Source organism: Eretmochelys imbricata, chromosome 2 (genome assembly GCF_965152235.1).
Source record: "Eretmochelys imbricata isolate rEreImb1 chromosome 2, rEreImb1.hap1, whole genome shotgun sequence".
In the NCBI taxonomy this organism is placed as follows: domain Eukaryota; kingdom Metazoa; phylum Chordata; order Testudines; family Cheloniidae; genus Eretmochelys; species Eretmochelys imbricata.
The window spans coordinates 247,548,302-247,570,350 of record NC_135573.1 but is presented as its reverse complement, the minus strand read 5'-3'; the positions used below and the strand labels follow the sequence as shown (position 1 = coordinate 247,570,350).

The 22,049-nt window shown below is 41.6% G+C and overlaps 1 protein-coding gene across 7 annotated transcripts in view; it reads left to right on the top strand.

Annotated features, from left to right (window-relative positions):
• ZMYND11 (zinc finger MYND-type containing 11) overlaps nucleotides 1-22,049 on the top strand; it is a 161,242-nt gene that overhangs the window by 62,909 nt on the left and 76,284 nt on the right. For all 7 annotated transcript variants that reach the window (XM_077808348.1, XM_077808347.1, XM_077808346.1 and 4 more), the window contains exon 2: nucleotides 14,145-14,285. In XM_077808348.1, the coding sequence (XP_077664474.1) occupies nucleotides 14,170-14,285 (116 nt within the window). In that variant the 5' untranslated portion in view covers nucleotides 14,145-14,169. The remainder of the gene's footprint in view (nucleotides 1-14,144; nucleotides 14,286-22,049) is intronic.

Genomic DNA, 22,049 nt, shown 5'->3' with positions numbered 1-22,049 from the left:
AAGGTGGAAGTGGCCCATTGGCCAAACTGGACAGTCTCTACGCAAAAGAATAAATGGACAGAAATCAGACATCAAGAATTGTAACATTCAAAAACCAGTAGGAGACACTTCAGGTTGAGGGGCTGTCTATAAGCGAGGACTGGCCTGTCTCCCAATGTCTGTGAGAGTGAGGGATCGTCCTTCAGGATAGATTATAGATCCTTGATGATGCGCTGGAGAGGTTTTAGTTGGGGGCTGTCGGTGACGGCTAGTGGAGTTCTGTTACTTTCTTTGTTGGGCCTTTGTAGGAGACCTGTTGAGAATAGGCCACTTCCACCTTGATTGAATTGGCCTCGTTAGCACTGACCCCCCACTTGGTAAGGCAACTCCTATCTTTTCTGTGCTGTAATATATATATTGCTTACTGTATTTTTCACTCCATGCATCTGATGAAGTGGGTTTTAGCCCACAAAAGCTTATGCCCAAATAAAATTGTTAGTCTCTAAGGTGCCAGAAGGTCTCCTCTCTTTTTTTTTTTTCTCTTTTAGGAGTAACACTCCATGTGCTTGGAAAAATAAAGGGTTAAATGCTGATAAAAGATAGCCCTCTCCCCATCCCGTCCCCAGCTCATGCCTCAAGGCATGACTTCTGGAGGAGGGTACCCTTTGTCTGCCTGACAGATACCTGACTTTCAAATGACTCAATATGTGAACAGTTTTTCCTTAAAAAAGTTCCATAGGTTCTGTTTGCATTAATAAATAGAGTGAAAAATCAAAAGAACATCTGTGCAAACACAATACTAGAAAATGTTCAGGTAGTCTTTGGTTTTATAGAGAGGGCACAGAAACTGATTCAACTGCCTCTCCTCAGTAAAATACGAAGCCTGGTAGAGGAATAATAGTTCTAACAAATATCTGAGACATAAGTCCCATTGCTAGGAGCACAATTATAATTTACAGTTGAAAGGTACAGTCAATTATGTATATTCTAGAGAATGAGATGAAAAGAAAAAAAATAAACTGAAAGCTAAGTTCAATCTACAAAATGTCATCAATTTCTGGTTCTCTCACACACCTTAAATCATCATGCCAAGTGACTTACCTTTATTATTATTGGAGAGTACCTCGTTTTTTTGCATACGTTCCTGAAACTTTGAATTAAAAATGCACATCGTTGTTTGTGTTGTGTAGCCCTGGCTTTTTGTGGAATGATGTATCCACAGTTCTATCCGCATGAAGAGAGAGAGATTTATTTCACTTTTGTATATGTTAGCACATTATCTATTGGAGAAAAACCTTTTGTATCAATTATACTAACCAAAGAGTTAAGATTGTTCAAGTTCCCTCTGTAGCTTATTTGCCTGGTCTAGAAGCAAAGTTTATTTCATTGTGTGTTATTGAGGTAGCACGTAGGCACCCCAGTCATTGGCCAGGACTCCATTGTGCCAGATGCTGTACAAACAGAATGAAAAGGAGGTCTCCTTCCCGAAGAGTTCACAGTATGTATGTTACAGAACAGACAAGCCACTTGTCTTCTGGGACAGAGAGGAAAATGATTATTAAGAAGGAAGAGAGTTTATTTAGCAACATTTTGGAGGAAAATCTAGTGTTCAAATTTATATTTTCTTCCTTTTATTTTCCAGTGCCTCTGCACCAGCCAGTTGGGTTTTTTTTGTTTTGTTTTTGTTTTGTTTTTAAGAGAAAATTGCAGAATCAGTAGGAATCATTTGCACTAACTACAGCCAAGAAGGTGTACCTATTTACCAAGGGAAGTACCTATTTACCTATTTACCAAGGAGGCATCTTCCTTCTGTTGCCACTGTTAATATAAGTGTAGTGGTGCATAAGTGTCTTCTATATGTGGTAGGGAGCCTTCTATAAAATCTAAATAGCCCTGGAGTTAGTTCTGATGAGCTGTCTCTTGCTGAGATTGTTTCTTTAATCAAGTTGTGCAGATCCCCAGTTCTGTTGAACAACATAAAAACTATTTCAAAATAGTACAGTGCTACATCGTCTTTCTAGATATGGGTGATTTGTTGCTATGGAGGCTAAAGCCCGTCTACATGAGAAAATTGCACTGGTTTATATTGATGTAAAATTACACCTTTTGTTAAACTAGTTAACTTTCTTCATGTATAGACAAGGCCTACATGATTTCTCCTCTCGATTTCCATATGTAACGTTAAGGGTGATAGTAGACACGAGAGACTGTACTGTTCTGGATGTAGGTAATACCTTCTAAACTTCTAGACACTGTGGAATATACATAGTTCATTGAATTTGTACAGGTGAAAAACAAACAAACCAAATGGGAGCAATTATCAAAGAACAAATTCACATCTATCAGCTTAACTGCAGTAAAATGCATGAGACATTACATGGAGAGAAAGTTACTATGAGATCATGCAAATTGGCATAGCTCCTTTGCCATTTGAGGATTTGGCTACTTCTTTTCACCCATGCTGACCTACACTGCCTTCTGTCTTGTAGTAGAGTTCTCTTATTCTCCAAACTTTTGTCACTCAATCACAATTTGTTCAGGGAATTCTACCAGTCAGGAACCAAGAATATTCCTTCCCATTTTCTATGGAGGAATGAAACTATTGCATACAGGCCCATGGATTTCTTAATTGATGTGAAATTCCAGATGCAGGGGCAAAATCCAGGATTAAATTCTAATCATATACATATTTATATTTGATTTAGGCACAAAATTTCACGCACACGAATCGATGTAACATTTAGACAAAAAACTCCTTTAGCAGCCTCTAACTGCAGTTATATTCCTATTATTTCAGCTTTCTTGGTATCTACTGTCAGGATAGTTGCCTGTTAAGCTTGAAGTAAGTGAATTTGAAATGAACAACAATATAAGTGATTACTACACATGCATGAAAGTGATTTTTAAAAAAACAAACAAAAAACTAGAAAGTTCTTAGAGGTGTTTAGTAACATTATTGCTTTTGACAGTACGGGTTGTGCAGTGCCTCAGTGCCAAATTGTGACGTGCTATCAGTAGCTAGGTTTGTTCATGTATCTACAGAATTGTATACTGGAGTTGAAAAAAAATGGAATTACAGAAAAAAGACCTACAGAATTCCATAGTTCTGCATAATGGTTTTTGTGTTTCTACCAGAGTACTGTATTTTATGGAATTGTGTAATACTTCATTCAGAAACTTCCATCTAAATTTAAGATGGCAAAACTAAAATAAAGAAAATTCCAGAAATACAAAAAGTATTCTTTTCATAGCAATATAAACTTGCTTACATTGTGCATATGTCGTATTTAGTATTATTAGGCTGACGAGTGTCCTTTCCAGGATACAGTGTACTATATGGATATTGGGAAGTAAAAGGTTTTCATTACATATTGCATGCATTGTGTACACATGTGACAGCCTAGGTATTATAGAGTTGCCAGGTGTCTGGTTTTCGACCGAAACAGCCGGTCGAAAAGGGACCCTGGCGACTCTGGTCAGAACTGCTGACTGGGCCTTTAAAAGCCTGGTCAGCGGCGCAGCCGGGCTGGTGGGCTACCTGCCAGGCTCCCTGTAGCTCCCAGGAAGCAGCCGACATATTCCTCCAGCTCGGGCAGCCATGGGGGCTCCGCGCACTTCCCCTGGCCCTGCCCTGAGCACCGACTCCGCAGCCCTCATTGGCCAGGAACTGCAGCCAATGGGAGCTGCGGGGGCGGTGCCTCCGGGGAGGGCAGCATGCAGAGTCCCTGGGGTTGCCCCTCCCCCTAGGAGCTGGAGGGAAATGCCAGCCGCTTCCCGGGAGCCACATGAGGTAAGTGCTGCCTGGAGCCTGCACCCCGAACTCCCTCCCGTGCCCCAACCCCCGTCCCAGCTTGGAACCTCCTCCCGCACCCAAACTCCCTCCCAGAGCCTGCAACCCCTCCTGCGCCCCAACCCCCTGCTCCAGCCTGGAGTCCCCTCTAATTTCTGGCCCCACCCCGGAGCCTGCACCCCCCAGCCCAGAGCCCGTACCCCCTCCTGCACGCCAACTCCCTGCCCCAGCCCTGAGCCCCCTCCCATATTCTGAACCCCTTATTTCTGGCCCCACCCTGGACCCCGCAGTCCCAACCCAGAACCCCTACACCCTCCTGTAGCCCAACCCCCTGCCCTGAGCCCCCTCCCACACTCGGAACCCCTCATTTCTGGCCCCACCACAGAGCCCACACCCCCAGTACAGAGCCCTACCTCCTCCTGCACCCTAACCCCCTGCCCTACCCCTGAGCCCCTTCCCGCACCCAAACTCCCTTTCAGAGCCCGCACCCCTGCCCCAGCCTGGTGAAAATGAGCGAATGAGCGAGCATGGGGGAAAGCAAGCAATGGGGGGGGGGGGGGGGGGATGAAGTGAGTGGGGGCGGGGCCTCGAGGAAGGGACAGGGCAGTCTCTTGCCTATGAGAAGTGAAACTTTAGCATTTCCTGATTTTTTTTCTTTCATTTAAATTTGTGGCCTTCGTATAGTCTTTTTGATTTAATATATTTAAGACTTTCCACTTACAGTAGCTGCAGACTGTGTTGTTGGACTGCTCTGTTGCAACATAGTTGTTACATAGCTCTGTTTTTCGGTGGGAGGATCTGGGATAGCTGTCAACGGATGTCAACTTAAGGGACAAAGGGCTTGCTACAAAGCCAGCGAAAGTCAATAGAAACACTTGTTGCGTTGACTTTAATGGACTCTGGATCAGTTCCAAAGTGAATACACAAAGGTAGAAAAATCTCAGCAAACAGGCTCCCTTGTTCTAAAAATTAAATAATCTGATTTTCGTATAATAAAATAGGGGGAAAAGAACACAACAAGAAACTACTACTTTTTCTCCTTATTCTCTTAGAAAGGGAAGACTTGCCCTTCACTTTTAAGTATCTAAAGGATTTAACCATCCTCTGTAACTAGTGACAGAAGCTAAATTCTAGCAGCTGCTTCAGCTGTAAACTATAACTTGAAGAGCTTTAAAACTCTTTAAAGAGCTTTTTAAATATACTCCTGGAATAATCCTTCCAAATTACCTTCCAAACTTTGTAAATAGGGACTTTAATAGACAATTCCTTTTGAACAGGTCAGAATAGGATGTAAGAATAGATCCCTACAAATTTGGAAAGCTTTGCCCAGCTTTATGCATATTATTACAACATACTTTAAAAATTATTATACACAACTGTATTAAGTTGTTGACTTGCTGCTATAATTTACAAATCCAGTACTATTACGCCAGCAAGCTTTGGAAACTGGAGCAGAGTTTGTTTAGACCAGGGCAACTATTGCCTGTACTTGCAACATTGATATGGGACACAAAATTAATCTATTGCCACCATGAAGAAGCAGAGAGCTACAAACTCTGCACTGTGATCTATTTAGCTTGATAACATTACCAAATTTCCATCTAAAGTATAGTCTAGATGGAAAACTTGGGTACATTCATTCACAAAGGGAAGAGTGAGTCTTTATATAAAAGTGAGTCTTTTTACTGTATATCCATAGAGTTCATAGCTAAGTAGTAAGGATAACACTTAACTCGTGTATCATTTTAAAAACACTGTACAAATGTTAGTTAGTTAATTCTCCTCACATACCTGCGAGGAAGGTAAATAAGTTTTATTGCATCCTATGCTATAGACAGAAAAAAAAGAATCATAGAATCATAGAATCATAGAATCTCAGGGTTGGAAGGGACCCCTGAAGGTCATCTAGTCCAACCCCCTGCTCGAAGCAGGACCAATTCCCAGTTAAATCATCCCAGCCAGGGCTTTGTCAAGCCTGACATTAAAAACCTCCAAGGAAGGAGATTCTACCACCTCCCTAGGTAACGCATTCCAGTGTTTCACCACCCTCTTAGTGAAAAAGTTTTTCCTAATATCCAATCTAAACCTCCCCCACTGCAACTTGAGACCATTACTCCTCGTTCTGTCATCTGCTACCATTGAGAACAGTCTAGAGCCATCCTCTTTGGAACCCCCTTTCAGGTAGTTGAAAGCAGCTATCAAATCCCCCCTCATTCTTCTCTTCTGCAGGCTAAACAATCCCAGCTCCCTCAGCCTCTCCTCATAAGTCATGTGTTCTAGACCCCTAATCATTTTTGTTGCCCTTCGCTGGACTCTCTCCAATTTATCCACATCCTTCTTGTAGTGTGGGGCCCAAAACTGGACACAGTACTCCAGATGAGGCCTCACCAATGTCGAATAGAGGGGAACGATCACGTCCCTCGATCTGCTCGCTATGCCCCTACTTATACATCCCAAAATGCCATTGGCCTTCTTGGCAACAAGGGCACACTGCTGACTCATATCCAGCTTCTCGTCCACTGTCACCCCTAGGTCCTTTTCCACAGAACTGCTGCCTAGCCATTTGGTCCCTAGTCTGTAGCGGTGCATTGGATTATTCCATCCTAAGTGCAGGACCCTGCACTTATCCTTATTGAACCTCATCAGATTTCTTTTGGCCCAATCCTCCAATTTGTCTAGGTCCTTCTGTATCCTATCCCTCCCCTCCAGCGTATCTACCACTCCTCCCAGTTTAGTATCATCCGCAAATTTGCTGAGAGTGCAAACCACACCATCCTCCAGATCATTTATGAAGATATTGAACAAAACCGGCCCCAGGACCGACCCTTGGGGCACTCCACTTGATACCGGCTGCCAACTAGACATGGAGCCATTGATCACTACCCGTTGAGCCCGACAATCTAGCCAGCTTTCTACTCACCTTATAGTGCATTCATCCAGCCCATACTTTCTTAACTTGCTGACAAGAATACTGTGGGAGACCGTGTCAAAAGCTTTGCTAAAGTCAAGAAACAATACATCCACTGCTTTCCCTTCATCCACAGAACCAGTAATCTCATCATAAAAGGCGATTAGATTAGTCAGGCATGACCTTCCCTTGGTGAATCCATGCTGGCTGTTCCTGATCACTTTCCTCTCATGCAAGTGCTTCAGGATTGATTCTTTGAGGACCTGCTCCATGATTTTTCCAGGGACTGAGGTGAGGCTGACTGGCCTGTAGTTCCCTGGATCCTCCTTCTTCCCTTTTTTAAAGATTGGCACTACATTAGCCTTTTTCCAGTCATCTGGGACTTCCCCCGTTCGCCACGAGTTTTCAAAGATAATGGCCAATGGCTCTGCAATCACAGCCACCAATTCCTTCAGCACTCTCGGATGCAACTCGTCCGGCCCCATGGACTTGTGCACGTCCAGCTTTTCTAAATAGTCCCTAACCACCTCTATCTCCACAGAGGGCTGGCCATTTCTTCTCCATTTTGTGATGCCCAGCGCAGCAGTCTGGGAGCTGACCTTGTTAGTGAAAACAGAGGCAAAAAAAGCATTGAGTACATTAGCTTTTTCCACATCCTCTGTCACTAGGTTGCCTCCCTCATTCAGTAAGGGGCCCACACTTTCCTTGGCTTTCTTCTTGTTGCCAACATACCTGAAGAAACCCTTCTTGTTACTCTTGACATCTCTTGCTAGCTGCAGCTCCAGGTGCGATTTGGCCCTCCTGATATCATTCCTACATGCCCGAGCAATATTTTTATACTCTTCCCTGGTCATATGTCCAACCTTCCACTTCTTGTAAGCTTCTTTTTTATGTTTAAGATCCGCTAGGATTTCACCATTAAGCCAAGCTGGTCGCCTGCCATATTTACTATTCTTTCGACTCATCGGGATGGTTTGTCCCTGTAACCTCAACAGGGATTCCTTGAAATACAGCCAGCTCTCCTGGACTCCTTTCCCCTTCAAGTTAGTCCCCCAGGGGATCCTGGCCATCCGTTCCCTGAGGGAGTCGAAGTCTGCTTTCCTGAAGTCCAGGGTCCGTATCCTGCTGCTTACCTTTCTTCCCTGTGTCAGGATCCTGAACTCAACCAACTCATGGTCACTGCCTCCCAGATTCCCATCCACTTTTGCTTCCCCCACTAATTCTACCCGGTTTGTGAGCAGCAGGTCAAGAAAAGCGCCCCCCCTAGTTGGCTCCTCTAGCACTTGCGCCAGGAAATTGTCCCCTACGCTTTCCAAAAACTTCCTGGATTGTCTATGCACCGCAGTATTGCTCTCCCAGCAGATATCAGGAAAATTAAAGTCACCCATGAGAATCAGGGCATGCGATCTAGTAGCTTCTGTGAGCTGCCGGAAGAAAGCCTCATCTACCTCATCCCCCTGGTCCGGTGGTCTATAGCAGAGAGAAGAAGAAGAGAGAAGAAGAAGAGAGAAGCTGAATGATTTAACCAAGGCCCCATAGCGAGTCAGTATTGGAGCCAGGTGTTAGAGATCAGGAGGTCTTAGCCCCAGGCCAATCTGCCATGCTTTCTATATAAAGGGAGAGTTTTCCAAGATTCTCCAGGGAATCTGCAGCACTCAGGGGGGTGTTTTTTCACATCTCTTAGCAAGAAAGTTGCAGCGTTGTAAAGTGCCAGTAGACAAGCCCATAGCGTTTCCTGCCCATGTTTTGCCAACCTTTATTCTTAGAAGCTACTTCACGTGTTAAGCTCACTAGCATGACACAGTAAAGATGGCGTGATGTTGAACCCATATTGCTAAACCCATATTGATAGAGTGTGATGGCTAAACATAGTGATGGAAAGCCATCAGTAATTTTTGCCAACTCTTCCTTCACACACCTCAGCCTTTTATTTTGTTCCCAGAATGTTGATATCAATGTAATTATCAAAGAGCTGAACTCGAAGCACCTTTTGGCACCTACATGAAAATGCACACATAAGTATTGTGGCTGTAAAGAGTCCCTGGAGTTTTAACTTCTTAGTGTTCTTTAAAAATCCAGCAGATATAAATTGGCCTCAGTAGTACTTAAATTATACCAATAGATATACTTACACACAAATCTGGAATGTTAAATGCATATTTGAACTTCTCACAAGCCTTTCTATAGACTCCTTATTTTTGAAAAATGCTAATTGCAGGAAGCCTTTATATAAGTCAGCACACTGGGGTGTAGATTTTTTCCCCATAAGCAACCAGAACCTTCAACTGAAAACGGGATTATGCAGTAGCATGCAGGGCTTTTTAGAATTTTGCAGTAATTTAGGGAGTGGACTCTTGTGGTTAGTTTTACATCAGCAGTTGAGGAAGAATGGCTGTTGTGATGTGTTACGTGGAGAAGTGCAGTAATCTTTGTTTCTGGAGTGCAAAAGGCGCTGTACTCCTCTCCTTTTAATAGGGCTAAAAGTTGAAAAATGTTGCTAAATTTACCTAACCGATTTTTTTAACAAGTTAGGAATTTATTCTGGCACTTTTAATAAGCATTGCGGCCATGTACTCTCTGTACTTCAACCGAAAAATGTCATCCTTTTGGGTGGGGGTTGCGGCTGGAGAGACCAATATTGTCTCAAAAACAAGTCAAAACCACCAAATATGAAAACTAAACATATCTCACTTGTTGCAAGGTGAAAAGTTTGGTACAAAAGCCAAAGCTATTAAATCTGTTTGGAACAGGAAATCCTTGTGAGTGTGTGATAGTTATTTGTAGTAAGTTACTACTTACTCTGTTTCTTATGTCTATTGGCATGCCATTTCCTAGACAAATAAGGGACAACATCCCTTCCCTGTGCAATTTGCAATGTGAGGATCCACACAGGGAGACCTTTCAAGACACATCAAGAAAACTTGGGAGCCAGGAGTAGAGACAAAGGGAGGGAGGCTGGGAAAAGGAGGAATCCTGGAATCTCCTATTTGCTACCTTTCCCTGGACAGCGATGCTGGAAATGGCCTGGGGAAAAAGAAGCACTGATGTGACTCTGCCCCTTCCACGGCTGTTGGCACCAGAAGGAGCCAGGAAAGAGGAACCTTCCTCCCAGCAAGTGGCAAGGATGCAGTTGGAGGGAGGAGGAAGCTTCTGAACCACACCAACACCATGGCTAGCAATGTGAGAAGTGGCAAGGGTACGGGGGAGCCTTGTACCCCATCCATCTGGTTGGCAGCACTGGTGGGCAGCACTTCAGAAACGGCAGGAGTCTTGCCGTGCATGCTGCATGAGGTGCAGCTGCATGGCTCCGGGGAGTTTTTATTAAAGGTGCCATTTTCTCTCTCATGCACACACACACTTTTTTCTTCCTTGCAAACATAAGAGGAAATGGATTTACACATGCAGGACCAAGAATTGGCTGTTCTTGACTCCCCTTTGTGCTGCTCCAGCTGTGCAAAGGGGAATTAAAGCTCAATGTTTAATGCAACAGCTGTGGATTCCCTCTGAGGTTGCTCTAACTTACACTAGGGCCAGTTTGACATTCAGCAGCCCCCAGGATCAGAAGGACAGAAAGGTGTCACAAAAGCACCTAAGTGCCCCTCCTCAATTGTGCTGAGTGCTTCTCTGGCACATGTGAGCATGTAGCCCATAACATGTATGTGTTATATTTTTAGAATATTATAGAGCAGCTGAAGCATCATAGGTTTCAGAGTAGCAGCCGTGTTAGTAGTCTGTATCCGTAAAAAGAAAAGGAGTACTTGTAACACCTTAGAGACTAACAAATTTGTTCGTCTCTAAGGTGCCACAAGTACTCCTTCTCTTTTTTTGAGACATCACAGTAAACTTTAAAAATCATTCTACTCCTTTGAATTATTCTCTGGATCAGGAAGGAAGTGATTTTCTTCCCTAAATTTTACATAAAATTCCATAATGGACAGGCCACTTGCCCAGCCACTCAAATATTCTATCTCTGAGAGCATCTACAGTGGATGCTTTGGAGAGAAGTAAAAAATGTGTAATAGTCTTGCCATTACTCAGTACCACACTAGGAAGGGAGTTTTTTTCCTGACCCCAGCTGGCAATCAGTTTATATGCTGAAGCATAACAATTAATACTCCTTGTAATTCTCTTCATAGCTAGTATAACTGCAGATGTTACTATTTTCTCATGTGTCTGATCTGGTTTTGGATTTTACTCAGCTGTTTTTCAATAATTATTACCTCATGGCATTACATTCCAGAGGTTAATTTTATGTTTCTTTTATAACCTTATTGCTTTTTATTTCAAATGTCCTCTTCTTTTGTGAAACACAGTAAATGCAAGCTCTTTGTTGACCTTTGTCAATCTTAGTTTACACCCCCTCTTTCATATGTCCTGCTCCTCTTCTGGATTCAGAATGAAATAAGTTCTGTTTTTTCTTCTAAGGAAGATGACCCCTCTATCCTCCAACCTTCTTCCCTCTAAATGTTCTAGGGCGAGACTGTCAATAGTACAATTGGGAATTGGTCTAACTGCACTTTGTAAATCTCCCCTTGTCTGCTTTTCTGTAAGCCTTTTGCATTTTGCCATGTCTTCTTTTAAATTAAAAAAGGTCATAAACTGAAGACAGAATGAGAAATAATATGACTTAGCTTTATTTAGAAATATTAAATGCCCTGCCCACCTTCCAGCCGTTTTTAGATTCTAGTCAACCAAGCCCCTTCAGCAGTTCCACTTACATTTGATTCTATCCATTAATAATGCCCCCTACACAGCCTACAATGAGTTCACCCATTCCACTTCCTCTCTTGGCTCCTAGAGAGTTCTATAACATATTTCGTATTTCCTAATAAGTACAAGAACCGTAATGCTCTCATCATCTAAGAATAGTTATAGTTTTCGTTCATATATTTTCAGTATCAAAGACTTTCAAATATATGTTATGATCATAAAAATATTTCAGAGCAAAACCGAAGCACAAGAAGTGAAAATCTTGAAAAAAGTCAATGGATTTTTTTTCTTTTTCTTCCCTGGGAAAAAACAAAATAATTTTTTTTTCACAATCCTTGCATGTTAGGTAGCCAAAGTTATAGTATACTTTAATGATATGGCTGTGCAATTAGTTGCGTGTATATTGTCTTTACAGACACTTTTTAAAAATGGAGATACTAAGTATAACATTTCAAGATAAGGATGAGAAATCAGGAACACATTGTAATCTTAATATATATTTGCTATTACATGTACAGTGCAGGATATACAATGTGGCTGAGTTAACACTGGATTTGAAATCTGGTCTGGCTGATTATCCTGTCAGATAAATGCATACAGGTCTCATTCACTTCAGTGGGAGTTATGTGCATGCCTGGTCAAAAAGGGACCCTGGCAACTCTGGTCAGCACTGCTGGCTGGGCTGTTAAAAGTCTGGTCAGCGGCGCAGCAGGGCTAAGGCAGGCTCCCTGCCTGCACTGGCTCCGTGCAGCTCCCGGAAGTGGCGACATGTCCCTGTGGCCCCTAGGCACAGGGAGGCTCTGCGCACTGCCTCTGCCCCAAGCGCCGGTTCCGCAGCGCCCATTGGCTGGGAACCGCGGTCAATGTGAGCTGCGGGGTCGGTGTCTGTGGGCGCGGGCAGCGTGCACTGTGCAGAGCTGCCTGGCTGCATCTTTGCCTAGGGGCTGGACATGCTGGACACTTCCGGGAACCTGCCTTAGCCCCGCTGTGCCACCGACCGGGAGTTGCTTGAGGTAAGCGCTGCCCAGCTGAAACCCACACACCCCAACCCCTCCTGCACCCCAACCCCCTGCCCCAGCACTGAGCTCCCTCCCACATCCAAACTACCTCCCAGACCTCACACCCTGAAACCTCTGCCCCGAAACCTGAGCCCCCTCCTGCACTCCAAACGCCTCAGCCCCAGCCCAGAGCCCCCTCCTGCATCCCTCATCCCCAGACGCACCTCAGAGCTCACACCCCCAGCCGGAGCTCGCACCCCTACCAACACCACAACCCCCAGCCTGGAGCCCCCTCCCACATCCTGAACCCCTCATTTCTGGCCCCACCCTGTAGCCCACACTCCCAGCTGGAGCCCTCACCCTCTCCTGCATCCCAACCCCCTGCCCCAGCCCAGTGAAAGTAAGTGAGGGTGGGGGAGAGTGGGAGGGGGTCTGGAGTGAGTGGAGGCGGGGCCTCAGAGAAGGGGCAGGGCATGGGTGTTTGGTTTTGTGCAATTAGAAAATTGGCAACCCTATCACAAGTTACAGAATTATCAGGCATCTGATGAAGTGAGCTGTAGCTCACGAAAGCTCATGCTCAAATAAATTGGTTAGTCTCTAAGGTGCCACAAGTACTCCTTTTCTTTTTGCGAATACAGACTAACACGGCTGTTACTCTGAAACAGGTCTCTTTAATTTTGGAATTTTGTGATTTTTATGCCTGAATACTCATCTTTAACATTGTACTGATATTATGGTAGTTTTTGCATTTTATATATTCTTTAGACATGCTAAAGGTAATACTCGTCTCCCAGTTATAAGTATTCTAGTTATGTATCACTGAGTTCATTTTTAGGACACTGAGCTCAAAAATAAATTATGTATCTGTTAGTAGCAGCCATCAATCAGTTATTTCTCATTCAATAAGTGGTGGCACTGGAAGAAAGTTATTTAGTGGTCAATATGCATCATTAATCTTTTTGAGAAGGGGATTCTGTGCTGTAGGCGATTTTTAGATTATCTGTACCTCATTGCCTGCAGCTTTTGGAAAAATTGTAAACAAAGCCAGCTGCTTGTTATGTTACTGCTCATGGTTGGTTAGATGAGCAAATGGCATCGCAAGTGCTCTGTTTCTGTTGGTTTTAGTGTATAGTGGAAAATATCTTGTTCCAATTATTTTTTTAGTCTACTATCTTTCAAAATATGCTTTAGTTTCTAGACAGAGAGTTGGGATTTTAAAATCCATATTAGTGATGGAAATGTACAAGAAGGACAAGGAGAAACGGTGTTGTCATATTAACTTTGGATAAAACTCATCCTGCTGCCGAAGGCTTTCAATAATGCTCTGTACTCCACTCAAGCACCATTTAAGCCCCTATGTTGAAGGCTTAAAATAATGCAAGGGGCCCATACAGACCCCTGGGCCAGAGTGAATTTTACCCTTTTCAGGTAGATAGGAGACCAGGGAGGTTGATTATGAGCGAATTGATTTTTCATGAGCAGTTTGAGACTGCTAATTCCATCTATTTCCTGTTGGTTTAGTCATTTCACTACTCAATTTCATGTTTCTTTGGAATCTTTAATGTAGAAGAACCTGCCAATGAAACTTGTATTAGACACACAGTTTATGGTCTATGGAGCTGTCTGAACACAAAACAAACTGCAATATACAAATTGGATTGCTATAGATTCATAACATTTCTCTGATAAAATTATTTTATGCAAGATAATCATGTAATCCATTTCATAATTCATGATAATTTTTTTCTTTTTTTATCAGCTGCAGCTAAACAAGCAAACAGGTCATGGCACGCTTAACGAAAAGACGACAGGCAGATACAAAAGCTATCCAGCATCTTTGGGCAGCTATTGAAATAATCCGGAACCAGAAGCAAATTGCTAATATTGACCGTATTACAAAGTAAGTTGCATTTTATAATGAAAGATGATAAGGGGCAAAGAGATAATGTTAGTTATGTAAGCCTTGAAAAAAACACAATAGTCAACCTTGTTAGAGCTTGTGAAATGATTACATTCAGTACTGTTTCATTAATTGTTAAATTAACAAAAAATGTTAAAAACTGAGTGTCTTTAAGTCCAATACTGAGGTATTAAATCTGACGAAGGGCCTATTCAATATTTGTTCACTTCATCATAAATCCATAGACAAAATAGAAGCAACATTGGTAGACTTCTGCTTATTCATTAGCCTGTGATCAGAGGGGAAATACTAGCTATAGAAAGTGAAGCAGAAAATGAGAATAAAAATATTTGTAAATAGTCTTATAAAAGCTGAATTATTTTGGAACTGAGAGGATAACCTTTTTATTTAAAAAAGCCTCTGACCTCACTGAGATTATATTACCATACAGGAACCAAATTATGTGGGCCACATCCACACAATATGTATCCTGTTTGGCCTTGAGGAAGTCACATGGGCAGCAGCTGTGTGATTGGGCCGCAAGTGAGCTGCGGGTTGAGAACCACTGAACTAGAATGTTGTTTGCTGCTAATGTTACTATTATGTATTTTGTGGTAGCACCCAAAATGTATTAGATCTCTGCCCTGTAGAGCTTATAATTTGCGGGGTGGGAGGAAACAAACCCCCACAACATTAATATAGGTCTTTTGAATAAGATGGGCCAATCAGTGCAATCAAAGATTGGGGTTTTGTGTGCCCTGGTTTCGCTTTATTACCAGAATTTTTAGACCTACACATACACAGCATATACTGAAAAGATATCTATATGAATAACTTTTAAAAGGTGCATAACTACAGGTTGGTGATCTGTTTTATTGACATGGTTTGGAAGTTCTGTATTAGGCATTGGAAAGCATCTCTAGGGTTATAAAGCCAAAGAATGTAGTAAACAACAAATAAGATGAAAGCAAATAGATGAAATCCTGAGGGAGTGATAGTACTGTGCCTAGCTCCTATAAGTTTTAACAGAGAAATGCATCATTAAAATAAGAAGCATCTACTGGGACATGAAAATTCTACCAAAGGAGCCAGGTTAGCCTGATGGAGAAGACCATATACATGGGGAATTTGACTTTTCCAGCTCATTTCAATCGGAGAGTCTCAGGGTTTTACAAGCATTACTTAATCAAGCCTCAGAACATCTCTAATACACAAGTAGGTATCACTATACACATTTAGAGAGAGGTCAAGTGACTTACGCCAGGCCACATAGTAACTCAGTGACAAGGTTGGGAATATAACCAAATACTCTATATGTTTATGAAGTGCAAACTGGCTTCCATTTAGCACAAGATGACTGTCAGAAATATGGGACGCTGAATTAGAGAAGTCATGAGGGTGCTATCTAGAGACACACAATGCCAAATTATTGATGTGGAGGAAGGATGATGGAAACATTTGGCCAAAAGGAATGGAAACCAATCAGGGCCATTTAGTGTAGAAACCACCAATAGAGATTCTGCTGTTAACAAATTGGAGGATGGTCAGGCTAAAAAGAAACAGGGTACAGTTGGTAACCCACTCAGTGAGCACAAGAAAGCCACTGAAGGTGAGTTATCAGAGAATAAGAAGAAGAGTCAAGCAATCTTAATAGCTTAATGGAGAAGACCGTGGCCTGGGCTTTTTTGTAATCCAGAAAGAGTATGGATGGTGTGTTGCCTCTTGGTGCCAAGGCAACAGATGTGTCAAAGGTAAAGGGTTGCATGAAAAAGTTTGCGAATGTTAAAATATCAGTCCAGATGAGTACTGGCAACACAAGACTGAAGGGAAATTTGTCCTCAATTCTATCAACTTTATAGTCTTGAGAAGAGAACTCAAAACAGGACACAAACACACACAGATAGATGTCTTAAAGATCCTTCCAGTGCAAAGCACTAGTGAAGGAAGAAGAAAAGTAGTGCTGGAGACTAATGAGATGAATGACAAAGTATGTTCTATAGACATGAATCCCAAAGCCTTATGAAATATTAGAATGCTCTCTCTGTGATGAGAACTGAATGGCTTAGGTGATAACAGCTTCCTTGGTTCAAGGCTCATTTATGCAAGTAAAATAATAGTGGAGCTGTTGCTTAATAAGTGTACACAGGTGTCTGTGCGCAAATGCAAAAGTGGCTAATAAGCGAAGTGAGTTACAAGAGATGCTAAGTGATGGATAATATGACTAGGTGTGCCCAACTAGAACTTGGGGGGTGTGATTCTCACAAGTAGGATGTTAACACTGTTGACAATGTTAACTCTATGGGATTTGTTAGAGGGGTGACTTTGCACATTACAAATATTTACAAGACTAGACAATTCAATAATTCTGAGAGTCACAGTGGTGTGAAATATACTTGGAAAAGGACACAGAAAATAAAGGATCGGTTTATGTGAATATCTGTTACTCTCAAAACAGTGTACTCAGTCATGCACTAGTTGAGAAATATGGACCATGAAAAAAATTCCTAAGTTAGAAAGAGGACATACTCATTGTAACAGGGGGGCACTCACTTCGATCTTTTCCCCACTCCTGGCCCCCTGTAGGTTGCCATCTTCGCTGGGCAGGTCTCCAGTGGCTCAAGGCACACAGTCAAAAATGGATCCCTTCCAGGGGACCAAATGTCCAACAGAACTATCTCCCATCTTAAGTAAGTGCAGCCACTCAAGTTAAGAAGAGAAGAGAAGAGAAGAGAAGAGAAGAGAAGAGAAGAGAAGAGAAGAGAAGAGCTCCCCTAGAACTGACCTTATCAGGCCCTGCAGCTCCTTTTATCTGAGCCTGCTGAACTCTGATTGGCTGCTTTCATGAGGCCCCATCTAGGCAAGCCTGGAGGACCCACCTCCACTGCTCCTTCCTGAAGCCAGGCATAGTAGGACTGTAGAGCCTTCAGCAAGAGGCCATGAGGAGCCAGGTACACCGCATTACACTCAGGATCTGGAATGTGGAGACACCATCCTGAATCTACTTTTTACCAACAGAAAGGAACTGATTGAGAATATGAAAAGGGGGCTAAGTGTTAATGATAATGAGCTACACTAACTCAAAAGTGGATTCATGGAAAACAAAAATACAAATGGTACTGGATCTTAGAAAATACACCTTGGGGAATTAAGAAACCATCTCACATGGAAGTATGAAAATCCATGAATGTGGAAAAAACTGGCATACTAGCAGACATCATAATTAAGATGTAAGAGATTACAATTCCACTGAAATATAAAATATAGAAAGCAATAAAAAGTCAGTGTGGTTTTATAAGGAATTCTTCAAATATCTGAAGATGGAAGAATTGGAAGTTGGAACATGAGAGAACCAAAGTAGAATCTACAGAACTAGCCAAGACTTGCAAGGAAAATGTGGTGGGGGGAGGAGAGGGAAGGAAAGGACTTTTTAATATGTATTGGGAAGCTCTATAGAGAAAAGAGGCCCATTAATTAAAGGACTAAATCAAGTATGATTCTGTTGAACTGCTCTTTAAAATTGATGAGAAAAATAAAGAAAAAGAAAATGTACAATTAGAAAGTAATTGAAAACTGTCATTTATTGCTGTAAAATGGAGGGAAAGAATCACTTGGAAAATATGCGTACACAAATCAGGGCCTTTAGGGAATTAGCTAATTAACTTACTGAACTTCTGGCAATTCTTTTTGAAAAGTCTTTGACAATTGGAGGAGGTATCAGGAAACAAAAACTTAAATTCAACTTCAAATGGGAGGAAAATTAAGGGATAAAATATGTTAGTAACTAGAGTGCAATATAAATACTTAAATAACAGAAAAGCAAAGTGTGAACAACATGCGTCTGCGAGGGACAATATCATAGAATCATAGAAGGTCAGGGTTGGAAGAGACCTCAGGAGGTCATCTAGTCCAATCCCCTGCTCAAAGCAGGACTAACACCAAATAAATCATGCCAGCCAAGGCTTTGTCAAGCCAGGCCTTAAAAACCTCTAAGGATGGTGATTCCACTACCTCCCAAGCTTGTCTATCATGATAGACAATCTTGATGGCTTTTTAAAAATATATAAATTTTAAAAAATCAGAAGATGAAGGGAATTCAATAGCTGTTCTGTCTACGTTTTAATAAAGCATGTAGTGATTTAACAAGGCACTGTAGCTTATTTGGATATTTAATTCAAATTCATTGGATATAAGCACTGTACCCTGGATTGAAACTAGCTAAAAGTCTGTGAGCAAAGGGTAACAATAAATAGCATTGTACCAAGTTCTGGGGAATTAGTAATAAGGATTATACAGTAATCACCTTTTTAAAATAGTGTTAAAAAACATGATCGAATGGATGTCACATCTCATCTGTGTATACAGTTCAGTGCGTTGGGGTTTTGGTTAGACTGTTTTCCTTAAGGATAGTAAAACTTTTATTTAAATGTAAAATATAACAATTGGAGAAGATCCTCAGCTGGTTTAAATTGTCAGAGGCCCCTTGACTTCAGCTGAGCTACGACATCTTACACAAGTTGAGGATTTGGTGCTTGATATTTAGTAACTATGGGTTTGTCCCCATGGTGCTTTAGTCCATAACAGAGGGGGGTGTAAATTTTAGTCTGTAGTTTGTGTGTCACACGGTAGTTTGCCCATGTGGACCCTGCTGGCATGCATTAAAAGTTCCCTAGTGTGCATTAACGTGGTACTGTTTGAAATGGAACTACATAAATATGCACTTTTGGTGCATGCCAGCAGAGTTCTCATGGACCAGTTAGTGCACAACACTAGTGCTTAATAAAATTCACACCCCTCTGTTATGGACTAAATTATAACATAGACAAGTGCTAACTTGTGAAAATTATAAATCTTAATAGGAATGGTCTGGAAGTCCTACACTGACATATTATTTCATAAATATCACTTTGTTATCCAAAAATATGTCCTGTCTAGTCCTGACATTAGGATAGTTTGACCCTAATCTGTCAGTTATATAGATAAGTATCACTGGGATTGATGATGCTCTAAACAGTAGCTGAGAATGGCTTCTGTCATGATAGTAGAGCTTTGACTTATTGTCCACATATGTGTGTGCAGCAAGAATGATATTTATGCTTTTCCTTCCTCAGTTTTTTCTCACCCCTTTAGCTTCCATCAGTTTTGGAATTGGGGTAATCTGAAAAAAGGAATTACAGTGGGTTACAGTGCACTAGGCTTTCACCTCTGGAGATGGCAGTTCAGGCACTAACTAAAATCACAAGCGAAAATAAGTTTGGCCCCATCTTAGTCCCTAGATGTGTACATTTCAAAACCACCACATAATTTGGCAGCATTGGCACTGCTTACTGAAGAGAAATCTAGGCCTAGAACAGTAAACTGTTGCAGGTCAGGTTTGAGATTCATTGGCAAAGCAGTGAGGGTTGTTGCATAGGATCTGCTTGTATTATATTTGTCTCGAGCTAGTGCTTTTGTTACCTCATTGTCATTAGCCCTAAATTCACTCATACTTTAGGGAAAATATCACCTCTCCTTGATAGAATTGGATGTTTGTGAATTTATACTTAGATTTAAATTTACATTAAATGATATAAATAATATTTGTACCTTTCGTAACTTTGAGGTTGAGGAATTATTGTTTCAGAAGTCTTACAAAATAATCCTGAGATGGTTTTAACACACAATGATGTATATGGGAATAGTTAGATGTCTACTTGAGAGAAAAGAAAAAAATCATGCATATTTAAATCACTAGAATAAAATATTGACTCTCATAGACACACAGCAGGTTGACAAGTACTTCTGTACAGATACATGTTCTCTCTAGATTTTCTAAGGTCTTTTGCAGCACCTTCTTTATATTTCCCTCACAACTAATTGGGCTCATAAGACTTAATCTAGTGTTTTTCTCTATTTCTCTCAAGCTATTAGGAATCCGCACTAGCAATTTATGGTTATTTACTAATCTCTTATGGTTCCTACATTTACAGAGTTCAGAGAGACAATTATGTATCCACAAAAAGAAAAGGGGTACTTGTGGCACCTTAGAGACTAACCAATTTATTTGAGCATGAGCTTTCGTGAGCTACAGCTCACTTCATCAGATGTATACCGTGGAAACTGCAGCAGACTTTATATATACACAGAGAATATGAAACAATACCTCCTCCCACCCCACTGTCCTGCTGGTAATAGCTTATCTAAAGTAATCGTCAGGTTAGGCCATTTCCAGCACAAATCCAGGTTTTCTCACCCTCCACCCCCCCACACAAATTCACTCTCCTGCTGGTGATAGCCCATCCAAAGTGACAACTCTTTACACAATGTGCATGATAATGAAGTTAGGCCATTTCCTGCACAAATCCAGGTTCTCTCACTCCCTCACCCCCCTCCAAAAACCACCCCCATACACACACAGACTCACTCTCCTGCTGGTAATAGCTCGTCCAAACTGACCACTCTCCAAGTTTAAATCCAAGTTAAACCAGAACATCTGGGGGGAGGGGGGGGTAGGAAAAAACAAGAGGAAATAGGCTACCTTGCATAATGACTTAGCCACTCCCAGTCTCTATTTAAGCCTAAATTAATAGTATCCAATTTGCAAATGAATTCCAATTCAGCAGTTTCTCGCTGGAGTCTGGATTTGAAGTTTTTTTGTTTTAAGATAGCGACCTTCATGTCTGTGATTGCGTGACCAGAGAGATTGAAGTGTTCTCCGACTGGTTTATGAATGTTATAATTCTTGACATCTGATTTGTGTCCATTTATTCTTTTACGTAGAGACTGTCCAGTTTGACCAATGTACATGGCAGAGGGGCATTGCTGGCACATGATGGCATAAATCACATTGGTGGATGTGCAGGTGAACGAGCCTCTGATAGTGTGGCTGATGTTATTAGGCCCTGTGATGGTGTCCCCTGAATAGATATGTGGGCACAATTGGCAACGGGCTTTGTTGCAAGGATAAGTTCCTGGGTTAGTGGTTCTGTTGTGTGGTATGTGGTTGTTGGTGAGTATTTGCTTCAGGTTGCGGGGCTGTCTGTAGGCAAGGACTGGCCTGTCTCCCAAGATTTGTGAGAGTGTTGGGTCATCCTTTAGGATAGGTTGTAGATCCTTAATAATGCGTTGGAGGGGTTTTAGTTGGGGGCTGAAGGTGACGGCTAGTGGCGTTCTGTTATTTTCTTTGTTAGGCCTGTCCTGTAGTAGGTAACTTCTGGGAACTCTTCTGGCCCTATCGATCTGTTTCTTTACTTCCGCAGGTGGGTACTGTAGTTGTAAGAAAGCTTGACAGAGATCTTGTAGGTGTTTGTCTCTGTCTGAGGGGTTGGAGCAAATGCGGTTGTATCGCTTATTTTTAGTAAAATGTATGATATCACAAGAGGTAGTTCTAGTGTTTCTCTAAGATTTGATTTTATAACCAATACTTGTTCTAGTTTCAAAATTAATATCGTGAAGATTTATGTGAAGAACTTCATTTCATATCAAATCTAAACAGAAAATATATCTTTTTCTCCCTTGCCTATAACTCTATGTTTCTCTTTCCCTCTACTACTATTTATGATTTACCTTGGTAATTATGTTATCTCTCTCAGTAAAGTGTTGTGAGATGCAATTGGTAAGAAAGTTACTGTACAGAATAAAGTTGTATTACATTATATTAGATAATTCTCGTTATAAACAATGTTTTTTCAAATAACCTGTGGTCTGAATTACTTTTCATATTCAGTAGCATTGGTGAGAAAGTACTTTGACAACATTCGGGATTTAGAAAAATACTTTATTTCTGTA